The 12730-nt window shown below is 40.9% G+C and overlaps 1 protein-coding gene across 1 annotated transcript in view; it reads left to right on the top strand.

Moving 5' to 3' along the window:
* Positions 1 to 3835, top strand: part of chchd3a (coiled-coil-helix-coiled-coil-helix domain containing 3a) — a 234943-nt gene extending 231108 nt beyond the window's left edge. Inside the window, exon 8 of the mRNA XM_052034229.1 lies at positions 3445 to 3835. Within this exon, the coding sequence (XP_051890189.1) occupies positions 3445 to 3468 (24 nt within the window). The 3' untranslated portion in view covers positions 3469 to 3835. The remainder of the gene's footprint in view (positions 1 to 3444) is intronic.
* The last annotated feature ends 8895 nt before the right edge of the window (positions 3836 to 12730 follow it).

The following is a 12730-nucleotide window of genomic DNA, read 5'->3' as shown; positions in this document are numbered from 1 at the left end:
AACGAGTGGCACCAACAGTTAATGTTGACAACAAAATCTGTGCCATTGCAGTATTATGGAACTGTGCCAGTTTGTATCTCAGTCCTAACAAGTAAACTTAAAAGTTATTCAAAATAAGATGTGTGTTAAATATCTGATTGCACACAAGTCATATACTTTGGAGCAAACATTCTTACTAAGCAGATAAAGTTAACAAACTATAATTTAAAGAAACATTAGATTAAACAATTTGGAATATCAAGGCTTCCATCCATTTACTCCAGAGTAAATTTACTCCACAGTGTAGAAATCTCATCTTATCTCAATTCCAGTTTTTTTTCTCTTTGTATCTTGTAATACCTTTATTTTAGATAAGATGTTAGGCTGAGGTCTCTTCTGGCTGCTCAGCTGTGTGTCAATTTCCCATGACATTACTCAAGTTGGAAAAGGAAACTCTCCAGGTGCCCTGTTCAACATTGCGTTTTCAAACCAACACTACTAAAATCAAAATAACACATCATTCAGTCTTTCATTTCCTGCTGTGGGACCTTTACTGGCTGAGCCAGTAGCCTGCAGTATAGCAGAGACTGCATCAAGAGTAATTCGTTGCCTTGAAGCACTTTAGGAATCATGGGAGGGGAAAAAATGGCATTGTATATATGAAAGTTCTTTTACTCCTTAATTACTTGCCTATCTCTTAAGCATCTTGTGACATATATGCTATTCTGAGATTTGAGCAGCCCTTCCTTGATTTACAATTATTCATTTGTTCACAATTCCTGAAACAGAGAGGCTGCTTTGTAACCATTCTATACTGTTATTTAAATATCTTGGTCAGATCATCCTTTAACCTTTTCATCTCCATGGACTATTTACTCTTACCCTATATCATCACTTTCAATCAGCAATTTTTAGTTTATTCACTTTTTATGATCTTTGTACCTTTGGCAAGGCCACCAATTATTGCCTCTCCCTAGTTGTCCATGAACAGAGTGCATCTGGAGCCGCATATAGACCAGACCAGGTGAGGATTGTGGATGTCCTTCTCTGAAGTGCCTTGTGAACCAGAATGATTTTTTACAGTAATCCATGTTATCATTCATCATTACTAGTTACTAGGTTTTTGTAAAGTTCAAAGTTATTAACTTGATTTTGTTCAACAGTTGCCATGCAAGGATTTGAACTCTGGGTTGTCAGTCTAGGCCATTGGATGACTGGTACACTAATTTAACCACTACACCACCACTGCACCCCTGAATGTCATTCTTGAAGTTGGGTTCCCAAAACTGAACCTAATGTTGCGCAATATTTTGTTTAATCTTCTTGTTATTTTTAGAGTGGGTGATGAGGCACATTTTGACACCTACATAAGTCCAATAACTTTCTGTTCTTGATGTGTGAAGTGCAATTCTTTTTACTGTCTAGGTACCATTACAAAGTTTCAGAGGTGTAGTGTAAATTGGTTTCTGGATGATGAACGACTTTTGCCCGAGTTTTTCTTTTACTTCCTGGACAAATTTTGTTTTGTGGTTCTTTGCAAAATACTCCTATCGCAACATGGTTTAAGAACAAAAGGGAACAGGAAATTAGGGGAGACCATTCAGCCCATCAAAGCTACAAATATTGTAGATCTGTCAGGATTAAACCATCCATCTACAATCAATGGGCATTTGAGATGCAGAACTGCAGACAGGCAAACAATAGCTGATAATGCTCTGTTACTAATAGTAGCATTGTGTGCCTCTGTTTCTCTTTTTTACTTCAAGCCACTATTTCTGCTGAGATGAATCAAATATCATAAGGAAAGTTGGGGATGTGATTAAGGCCTGTCAGCCCAACATTGGTCACCCCTCTAAGACACCATTTTATACCCTTGGACCACACAAATTTATTTTGTATTTATTCTGCACCATATTCCATTTGTACCCTAAAGTTGTATTTCCAATCTAATGAAGAGAAGGAAGTGTTTTTCTTCTGTGAGAGAAGGCGGTGCACATTAGCAATGTGGTTGTGACTGGACAGGTTCCAGAGAAATTCAGCTTTGAAGTGCTATGTAGAGTTTTGGTCACCCTGATCAGAATCGGGTTTATTATCACTGACTTATATGTCGTGAAATTTGTTGTTTTGTGGCAGCAGTACAGTGCAAAGACATAAATTTACTATAAATTACAAAATTAAATAGTGCAAACAAAGGAATAATGAAGTAGTGTTCATGGACCGTTCAAAAATCTGATGGTGGAAGGGAAGGAGCTGTTCCTAAGTCATTGAGTTTGGGTCTTCAGGCTCCTGTGTAGTAGTAAGGAGAAGAGGGCGTGTCCCGGATGGGGAGGGTCCTTAGTGATAGATGCCTCCTTCTTGAGGTGCCGCCTCTTGAAGATGCCCTTGAAGGTGGGGAGGGTTGTGTCCATGATGGAGCTGGCTGAGTCTACAACCCCCTGCAGCCTCTTGTGATCCTGTGCATTGGAGCCTCTATACCACGCTGTGATGCAACCAGTCAGAATGCCCTCCACCATACATCCATAGAAAGATGTGTTTAAACTGGAAAGAGTGCAGGAAAGATTTACGAGGACGTTGCCAGAACTATCTGAGTTATCGGGAGACGTTGGCCAAGTGGAACGTAGGAGAATGAGAGGCAACCTTATAGAAGTGTATAAAAATTATGAGAGGCATAGATAAAGTGGATGGAACCAGTCTTTTTCCCAGAGTAAGGGAGTCCAAAACTAGGGGGCATAGGTTTGGGGTGAGAGGGGAAGGATTTAAAAGGGACCTGAAGAGCAACTTTTTCACACATAGGGTGGTGAGTATATGCAATGAGCTGCCAGAGGAAGTGGTTGAGGCAGGTACAATAGTATCATTTAAGAAGCACTTGAATAGGTACATAGAGGGGCGGGGCTTTGAGGGATACGGGCTGAATGCAGGAAATTTGGACTATCTGGGTTGGCACTGTGGTCAGCATGGACTGGTTGGGCCGAAGGGCCTCTACCCGTGCTTTATTGCTTTATGACTCTAAATGGACTATTGACCCTGAGACACTGATTTGAATTTGTTTAAACAACTAAATAAAAAGCTGGTATCAGCAGTGGTGACCACGATACTACTAGATTGTTGTAAAAATCAATCAAGTTCACAAACGTCCTTCATGGAAGGAAATCTGCTGTCCTTACCTGCTCTGCCCTGCTGCGGTTGATTCTAAAATGGCCTTGCAATTCCAGGGGCAATTAGGGTTGGACAATAAATGCTGGTCTTGAACTGTGCACATTGCCAATTAGCTAAATGAGAACAATAAAAAGTTCATTAGGTGAATATATTGTGTTTATTGGATTCTATTACCTTAATGAGAATATGGAAACTAATGTAGACGTACCGCACGAGCACATTTCTAGCAAATCACTTAATTGACCTTGGTTACCCTTCACATTTGTTTTTTTCATAAATATATGTGTCTTGTTTCCTTTCTTAATTTAGAGCCTTCTGGGCAAAGGAGGTTAAAATAGTCTCCTGTCTCATCAAAAAGCCCTCATCATCTATTTCGACAACGGATCACCTTTCAGAAGTAATCAAAGAAACTCGACGAAAGCATCAGGACATTATGGGAAAGAGGAAACAAAGGGCCATTATCACCACAGCAACAGCAGCAGCAAGCACCCTAATTTAATTGGTTGGGATGTGTTTGGCATGGTTGTGAATGCCTTAACGACTTGTCAAGCTTCTAGTCCTACCAAGAATGTGTTCAGCTTTTCTGTAATTGTTCTGTCCTATGACATTATATGGAATATTTTTGTTTTGTTTAATATGAGGCCTTTGAAACATTCTAACAATAATGTGATTAAATCTGTCTTTCAAGGATCAAAATGAACCTGACTTGTCCACAGCTACTTGGTTCTGTGTGAGCTTTTGATGCACAAAATGTCTTGCTACTTTGAGTGTGCACATTACATACTGCAATTCAATAGTTTGTATTTCTAAACCCCCTTGCTGAACAGCATTCCAGACATTGCTTGCACATTATGACCTTTGAGCTGTACTAGGATGAGTTCATTATAATCTGAGCCAGAAATGAACTCTTTAAAATTACTCTTCTAATCAAGAATATACCTCACTGAATTTAGTGCCTGGACTTGTGTCACATTAAAAGAGGTAGCCAACTGGCCCCGACTCAGATTATCCCCAGCAGCCTGTTGATCATTATTTCTGATGATTTCACACATTAGCGTTTATCCAAAGTTGTTTCAACATAATATGGAGAACTAAATTTGTGATTGTAACTTGGAGTTATGGTCTGACCCCTAAAGTGAAGTGGGAGAGTATTGTCTCTTCCGGGGATCTCACTTCATTTAGCTACAATGTCAGTTTGGGTCCTGCCTCAGATTAAAACCACAGACTCTATATCCTACAGCCTTTTACATTAACTCTGCAGCCAGAGTATGAATGCACCTATAGAGGTACATGGCACTACCTAAGTTGAACACAGTCATTCAGTTTCTCCTATGGTATTCACACCACAGCAAGTGTGAAAGGAGGGAGAAAGCTGGGTGCTGCCAACTCAGTTTTCTCTGGACTGATGTGGATACATATGTTTTAATACGTCCTGGAAAAATGTGTTCTACTAAAGGAAAGAACAAACTAAAACACAAATGAGACCTTGTGCATTTAAAATGCCCGATAAATACATATATTGCTCCTTTATATATTTAAAGGGGCAACTGAACGCAAGGAGAAAGGCAAATATTAAGTAGAGGGGAGCATCAGAGAAAGGTTAAAAAAATAATTAGGCAAAGAGGAATTATGATATTTACCGATGGATATAAAACAAGTGAAACATTTTAGGAACATAGAAACAGAAAAACTACAGCACAATTCAGGCCCTTCAGCCCACAAAGCTGTGCCGAACGTGTCCCTACCCTAGAAATTACTAGGCTTACCCATAGCCCTCTATTTTATTCTGCTCCATGTACCTATCTAACAGTCTCTTGAAAGACCCTATCGTATCCGCCTCCACCACCGTTTCCGGCAGCCCATTCCATGCACTCACCACTCTCCGAGTAAAAAACTTACCCCTGACATCTCCTCTATATCTACTCCCCAGCACCTTAAACCTATGTCCTCTTGTGGCCACCATTTCAGCCCTGGGGAAAAGCCTCTATCTACCCGATCAATACCTCTCATCATCTTATACACCTCTATCAGGTCCCCCCTCATCCTCCGTCTCTCCAAGGAGAAAAGACCGAGTTCCCTAGAACTCGGGAACTTGGCCTTTTTTCCTTTGTAATTTTGTAGATGCATCAATCAAAAAGGAAGGATGTGATATGAATAGTGCTATGAACAACATAATAACACAGGTAGCAATATGGTCAAAATATTAAATCAAACTTCAGTTAGTATTTAACAGAGAGATGCATTGGTGGATGTGATGTTTGATGATGGGTGAATAATGACGTAAGGACACTTCAAATAGAAAAGGAGGATGTATTAAATAAGGTAATCGAATTTGGATGCTGAAAAGTCCTGCTCTGGATGAATTGCATTCACATTAAGAAGAGAAGTAGCAAAGGTATTACTGCACATAGTTAATAACTTGTTAGACATGGGTATAGTGTTGGAAGACTCATGGAGAACTTAACACTTATTTAGTGAGGGAGATTGAACATGCCTGGGAAATTATAGACCAGTCCTTAATATCAGAAGGATGGAATCTCTTCTGAAGAGAACACCTAGAAATGAAAGGTATAATAATGAAAGGTCAGCCTGGATTTCCAAAGGGAAAATCTTGCATGACCAAACTTATTGAATTTTTTGAAGTGGGAACAGAGAGACAAGATAATGGTACTGCAGTAGATGTAATTTGGATTGTTAAAAAGGCCTCCAATGAGGTACTTCATTAAAGACTAATGAATGTGAAGTCAAGGGATTGGATTGCTCAGTGGCTTTGAGGCAGAGAGTCGGAGTAAAGAGTAACTTTTCACAATGGAAGAAGGTGGGTTGTGCTGTTCCATGGGGATCCATGCTGGGACCACTGATGTTCATGATTCACAGTCATGCTCTGTACTTTATAATGAAAAGCACAATTCCTAAATTTGTAAATGTTACCAAAAAGTGGGCGATAGTTAATCCTGAGGAGGACTGTAACAAATTACAAAAAAAAAAGCAAACCAAGGGATAGAACTGAAATGCAGGTAAGATGATGCTAAATCCGTATTGATCTTTGGACCCCATGTATAGCACTGCGTGCACATTGGGCTAGATTGTCTGGGTAGTGTGTGTAGAGACAAACATCAGACCTCCCATTTTATTCCTGGATTTGCCAGTGAGTCCAGGAGCATTCTGTACCAAACTGAGCTAAGGGGCCAAAACTCTTCCTGTCTGGCCCTTTGTTGTTACTCCAGACATCATTATCTTTTTGAGCGGTGCCAGGATGAGTCTGTTTCTGTGGTGTATCGCTCTGTGTCTCCATCTCTCAGTGCAGTGAAGAATATCTAAATTTTAGTTTCTCACTGGTCCTATATGGATTTTTTACTTTCAGGTGAGATGTGGTGTATGGATTTGTCAAACCTCAGAGATCAGAGCAAGGTAAACAATCCTGATAAAGCTCCTCTTAATTGGTATTGGAGGGACATATAAAGGGCATGGGTGGTTGAGGTGCAGTTTTCATTGAAGCCAATGATCTGCCAACCAACTTTAATACACGTTGTGGAAATGGACTTACTCCGGAAACTTAACTGGCCTTAGAAGAAGGCATAAATGAAATGAGAAAGAGCTGCAGTAAATTTAAAGGCCAGTAATTATGGACATATTTGGATATATCTGATAAAGAGAGCACTGCATGTTAATTTTCCAGGTTTATTCTCAGCAACTCCAGGCAATTGGAAAGTTACCAATTTCCCAAATCAGCTGGTGCATTGGTCTTTCCAGGCTTGCCTTTGCAATTGTTGAATGTTTGTCAAAAACAATATACAATTTTACTGACTGGGGGCAAAACTTTATTTGATTCAAGGGACAGTGAATGTGCCAGAAAATTCCATTTGAGATTTTGTGAGTCTTTGACGTCGTAGTGAATATTTTCCTGTCCATAGTGCCTCAATGCAGGAATTGGGAAAGGAAAGAAAGGACTTTCATTTATATTGTGCTATTCACAGCCTAAGCGGTGGATCTTGGGGAGGGGACACCACCTCTCAATTTAACATCTGACCAATAAGAGTTCATAGTCATACAGCACGGAAACAGGCCATTCAGCCCAACTGTTCCACACCAACAAGATTCCCATTTAAGCTGGTTACATTTGGCCCATATCACTCTAAACCCTTCCTGTCAATGTATTTGTTCAAGTGCCTTTTAATTAGTAGCACATGTAGGCCAACTGGCCCGTTAACCCTGCTATTCCATTCATTAAGACTATGGTTAATCTTCCATCCTGGTGCCTTTTTCCTGTGCTAACTCATATCCTTTGATTCTCTTAATATCCGGGGAATCTATTGATCCTTATGTTGGATGAGCTCAATGGCTGAGCTGCCACAGGTGCACAAACCTCTGTGTCAAGAAGTTTCTCCTAAGTATGAGAGATGAGTTGGCCCAAATTGATTGGAGGAGTAAGTTAGCTGGAGGGACGGCAGAGGAAAAATGGAAGAAATTTCTACAGGAAATAAGGACAATGCAGGACAGATATATTCCAAGAAAAAAGAAGGTTTTGAATGGAAAAAAGGCACAGATGTGGATAACGAGGGAGGTGAAGGATAAAATAAAAGCAAAAGGGGCGGCGTACAAAGTAGCAAAAATTAGTGGGAAAACAGAAGATTGGAACGATTTTAAAAATCTGCAGAGAGAAACTAAGAAGGTCATTAGGAAAGCAAAGATGAGTTACGAAAGGAAGCTGGCGGACAACATTCGGAAGGATTCTAAGAGTTTTTTTAAATACATAAGGAATAAAAGAGAGACACGGGTTGACATAGGACCAATTGATAACGGTGCAGGAGGTATTATAATGGATGATAGTGAGATGGCAAGGGAATTGAATGAATATTTTGCATCGGTCTTCACCGTGGAGGACATAAGCAATGTGCCCATTAGTCAGGAGTCTCACGAATTGGAGCTGAGTTCAATTGAGATTAATAGGGAGAAGGTGCTTGGAAAACTAAAGGGGCTTAAGGCTGATAAGTCTCCCGGACTGGATGAGGTGCATCCCCGGGTTCTGAAGGAGGCTGTGGAGATAGCGGAGGCGTTGGCGATTATTTTTCAGGAATCGATAGATTCTGGCATGGTTCCGGAGGACTGGAGGGTAGCGAATGTAGTTCCGTTGTATAAGAAAGGTGGGAGGCAGCACAAAGGCAATTACAGACCTATTAGTCTGACGTCAGTGGTGGGAAAATTATTGGAGTCTATCCTCAAGGAGGAGGTTACCGAATACCTAGAGGCGCAAGGCAAGATAGGACCTAGTCAACATGGTTTTGTGAAGGGGAGGTCCTGTCTGACCAACCTATTGGAGTTTTTTGAAGAAATCACAGGTAGGGTGGATAAGGGAGAGGCGGTAGATGTTGTGTATTTAGACTTTCAAAAGGCCTTCGATAAGGTGCCTCACAAGAGACTGATTAATAAGATGAGAGGTCATGGAATTATGGGCAGGGTAGCAAAATGGGTGGAGAATTGGCTGGTTGGCAGGAAGCAAAGGGTGGAAATAAAAGGATCTCGTTCTGGTTGGTTACCGGTTACTAGTGGTGTGCCGCAAGGGTCGGTGTTGGGGCCTCTCCTTTTTACCTTGTACATCAATGATTTGGATGATGGAATAAATGGTTGTGTGGCTAAGTTTGCGGATGACACCAAGATAAGTGGAGGAGTAGGGAGCATAGAGGAAATAGAAAGAATGCAGAGGGACCTAGACAGTTTAGGAGAATGGGCAAGGAAATGGCAGATGAGATTCAATGTTGAGAAATGTGCAGTTGTACACTTTGGAAGTAGAAATAAGCGGGTAGATTATTATCTAGAAGGAGAGAAGATTGATAGTGCGGTAGTACAAAGGGACTTGGGGGTACTTATACAAGATACCTTAAAAGTTAACCACCAGGTTGGATCGGTGGTTAAGAAAGCGAATGCTATGTTGGCATTCATCTCGAGAGGTATAGTGTATAAAAGTAAGGAAGTGTTGATGAGGCTCTACGGGGCGCTAGTGAGGCCTCATTTGGAATACTGTGCGCAGTTTTGGGCCCCGCATCTTAGGAAGGATGTGCTGACGTTGGAGAGGGTTCAGAGGAGATTTACGAGAATGATTCCAGGAATGAAAGGGCTTAAGTATGATGAGCGTTTGTCGGCTCTTGGACTGTACTCGCTGGAGTACAGAAGGATGAGAGGGGACCTCGTAGCGACATTTAAAATGTTGACAGGTAAGGATAGAGTAGATGTGGCTAGGCTGTTTCCCTTGGTGGGCGTGTCCAGGACCAGAGGGCACAATCTTAGAATTAGAGGGTACAGTTTCAAGACAGAGATGAGGAGAAGTTTCTTTACCCAGAGGGTGGTGAAATTGTGGAACTCCTTGCCACGCACAGCAGTGGAGGCCAGATCAGTGGGGGTATTCAAGGAGGAGATAGACAGATATCTAAATAGTCAGGGTATCAAGGGATATGGGGATAAGGCTGGCAAATGGGATTAGAATAGTTTTTTTTTCTCTCTCTTTTTTTCCCACCCCATTTCTTTTTCCCTTTTCCTTGGAGCAGACTCGATGGGCCGAATGGCCTGCTTCTGCTCCCTTATCTTGTGATCTTGTGATCTTGTAAATCTTATGCCTTATGATCCTATGTCCTTTGGTCTTATGATCTAAATGGCTCACCCCTTAGTCTGAGACTCCTCAGACATGACAGATATACTCCCTGCATCTACCTTGTCACCCTGTCAGAAATTTCTAAGTTTCAGTGAGATCATCTCTCACTCTTCTAGACTCTTGAGAAAACAGGCGTGGTTTACTCAATAAGAATCAGATTTATTATCACTGACTTAAGTGACGTGAAATTTGTTGTTTTGTGGCAGCAGTACAGTGCAAGGACATAAAATTACAGTAAATTACAGAAATAAATAAGTAGTGCAAATAAAAGGAATAACAAGGTAGTGTTCATGGACCGTTGAGAAATCTGATGGCGGAGGGGAAGAAGCTGTTTCTGATTCATTGAGTGTGGGTCTTCAGACTCCTGTACATCCTCCCCAATGGTAGTAATGAGAAGAGGACATGTCCCGTATGGTGAGGGTCCTTAGTGATGGATGCTGCCTTCTTGAGGCACCGCCTCTTGCTATCACGATCTCTCCTCTTGCAAGCCTATTATCCAGAAACAAGTCTGGTGAATCTTTGTTGCATTCCTTCTCTGGCAAGTCTATCCTTTTCAGGTAAGGAGACCAAAACTATGCACAACACTCCAGTGTAGTCCCACCAAGGCCCAATACTCCCATACTCAAGACCTCTTGTAATAAAGGCTAACACATCATTACCTTCCTAATCACCTGTTACACCTCCATGTTGATTGTCAGTACAACAGCTTGGCCCCTTTGAACACCAAACATTTCTAATCCCTCACCATTTTCCCATTTCATGCATTAAAGTGGATGACCAAATTGGTCCATGTTATATCGCATCTGCCATGTTCTTATCCGTTCATTATCTTGTCTATTTCCCTTTGAAGCCCTTTTACAAACTCTTATCATAATCACACCCAGTTTTGTATCAGCAACAAACTTTGCAATATGACACTTTGTTCCCTTGAGCAAGTTGTGAGTAGCTGGGGCCCAAGCACTGATCCCTTGGCACCCCACAACTCATAGCCTGCCAATCTGAAAAAGACACATTTATTCCCACTCTTTGCTTTCTGTATGTTGGCCAGTTCTCAATCCATCCTTTTATGTTACTCCCAGTTCCATGTTCTCTGATCTTGTGGACAAACCTGTGTGGAACTTCACTGAAAACCTTCTGAGAATCTAAATGCACCGTGTCCATTGGTTTCTCCCTTATCTATTCTACAGGTCACATCCTCAAAGAGCTTCAATAGATTGGCTAAACATGATTTCCCTTTCATAAATCCATGCTGACTCTGCTCAATCCTATTATTCTTTTCTAGGTGTTAAATCCTTCATTATAGATTCCAGCATTATCCCTGCCACTGATGTCAGACCACAGCTGTTACATGGCACGTGGCTCTTTGATGTGCAGCTTGAAGCTCTTCAAGACCTTTAATTTCTGTATTGGAATATGAAATTTTATTATACTGGAGTATAATAATTATGCTATGTTTCCTATTATATACAGCTAACACTAGGACACCAGTTAAAAACCGATTAGAATTCTTTGAACAATCGCTTGCATTCCTCTTGTGGACAATAGCACCCCTTGCTGTGGGCACAAGTAAAATGTAGTGAAAGCAACAAAAAAAACAAAGGATGAAGATGAATGCAGATCTTTTCAAAAGGAAGGGGATTACAATTTCTTCTTTGTGCCCAGTTGTGGGGATAAATGTGTCTGCTTAATGTGTGGCAAATCCATCACCCACTGCAAAAAATCAAAGATTAAAGATCACATTCAAAATCAACTTTCCAACACACAAAGAACCCCCTTCAAACTGCATTCTCAAGCATAAACTTCATGAACCCAACTTCATGGAGTTTATGTCTGAAGACTGGCTGTATATCAAATGGTAAGCAAGGAATTAAATACATGCAATAAATAAGTTAAATAACTTTAGTTTTTATTGTACTGACAATGTATTTGATGAGAATGTTGAAGGATTTGACTGTATCTATAGTTATACATGTAGTATGATTTTGTGTGTTTGAAGGGGTGGAGTGCAGGGCATAGAGTAGGTTAATGGTGAATAAGATAAAATTTCTTTATTAGTCATATGTACAGTAAAACACACAGTGAAATGCATCTTTTGCATTGAGTGTTCTGGGGGCAGCCCGCAAATGTTGCCACGCTTCCGGCGCCAACATAGCATGCCCACAACTTCCTAACCCATACGTCTTTGGAATGTGGGAGGAAACCAGAGCACCCGGAGGAAACCCACACAGACACAGGGAGAACGTACAAACTCCTTACAGACAGCGGCCAGATTGAACCCAGGTCGCCAGAGCTGTAAAGCGTTACGCTAACCACTGCACCACCGTGCCTGACCTCCAGGTTTTAATGTTCGTAGCTCCTTGGCTTTCTCTCTCCCTCCTTTCTTAAATAATGGGCTCACATTTGCTACCTTCCAATCTGCAGGAATTTCTCCAGAATCGACAGAGTTTTGGAAAATAATAACCACAGCATCAGTTATCTCTACAGCCACCTCTTTCAAAACTCTGGAATAAAGCTTAAGGGGCCCTTTGGTTTATGGCATTTAGTCCCACCAATTTCTCTAGTTTAACTAATACTCATTTCCTTCAGTCCCTCTTGCTGGTCCTTTGTTTCTTTAGTATTGCTTGCAGCTTTTTATTGTGTCTTCTGTGAAGGCAGGCACAAAGTATTTGACCTCACTCATTTGCATTTTTGCTTGGATAAAAAAGTTCTTACAGTCTGTTTTTGTGTTTCTTGCCTGTTTACTCTCATATTTTATCTTCCCTTTCCTCATTAATTTCTTGATCTTCTTCTGAGTTCTAAAAATGCTCCCAATCCTCAGGCTTCCTGCTACTTCTGGCAACTTATATCTATATGTCTTCTTGATTTAATGCGATCTTTAATTTCTCCTGTCATACATGGATGGATCACATTCCCTGCTGGGTCTTTTTGTGCCTTCAGATAACTTCTTTT

The sequence above is a fragment of the Pristis pectinata genome, chromosome 19 (genome assembly GCF_009764475.1).
Source record: "Pristis pectinata isolate sPriPec2 chromosome 19, sPriPec2.1.pri, whole genome shotgun sequence".
Lineage (NCBI taxonomy): Eukaryota > Metazoa > Chordata > Chondrichthyes > Rhinopristiformes > Pristidae > Pristis > Pristis pectinata.
Note: the sequence above shows the minus strand (reverse complement) of the source record. Positions and strands in the feature narration are given on the sequence as shown.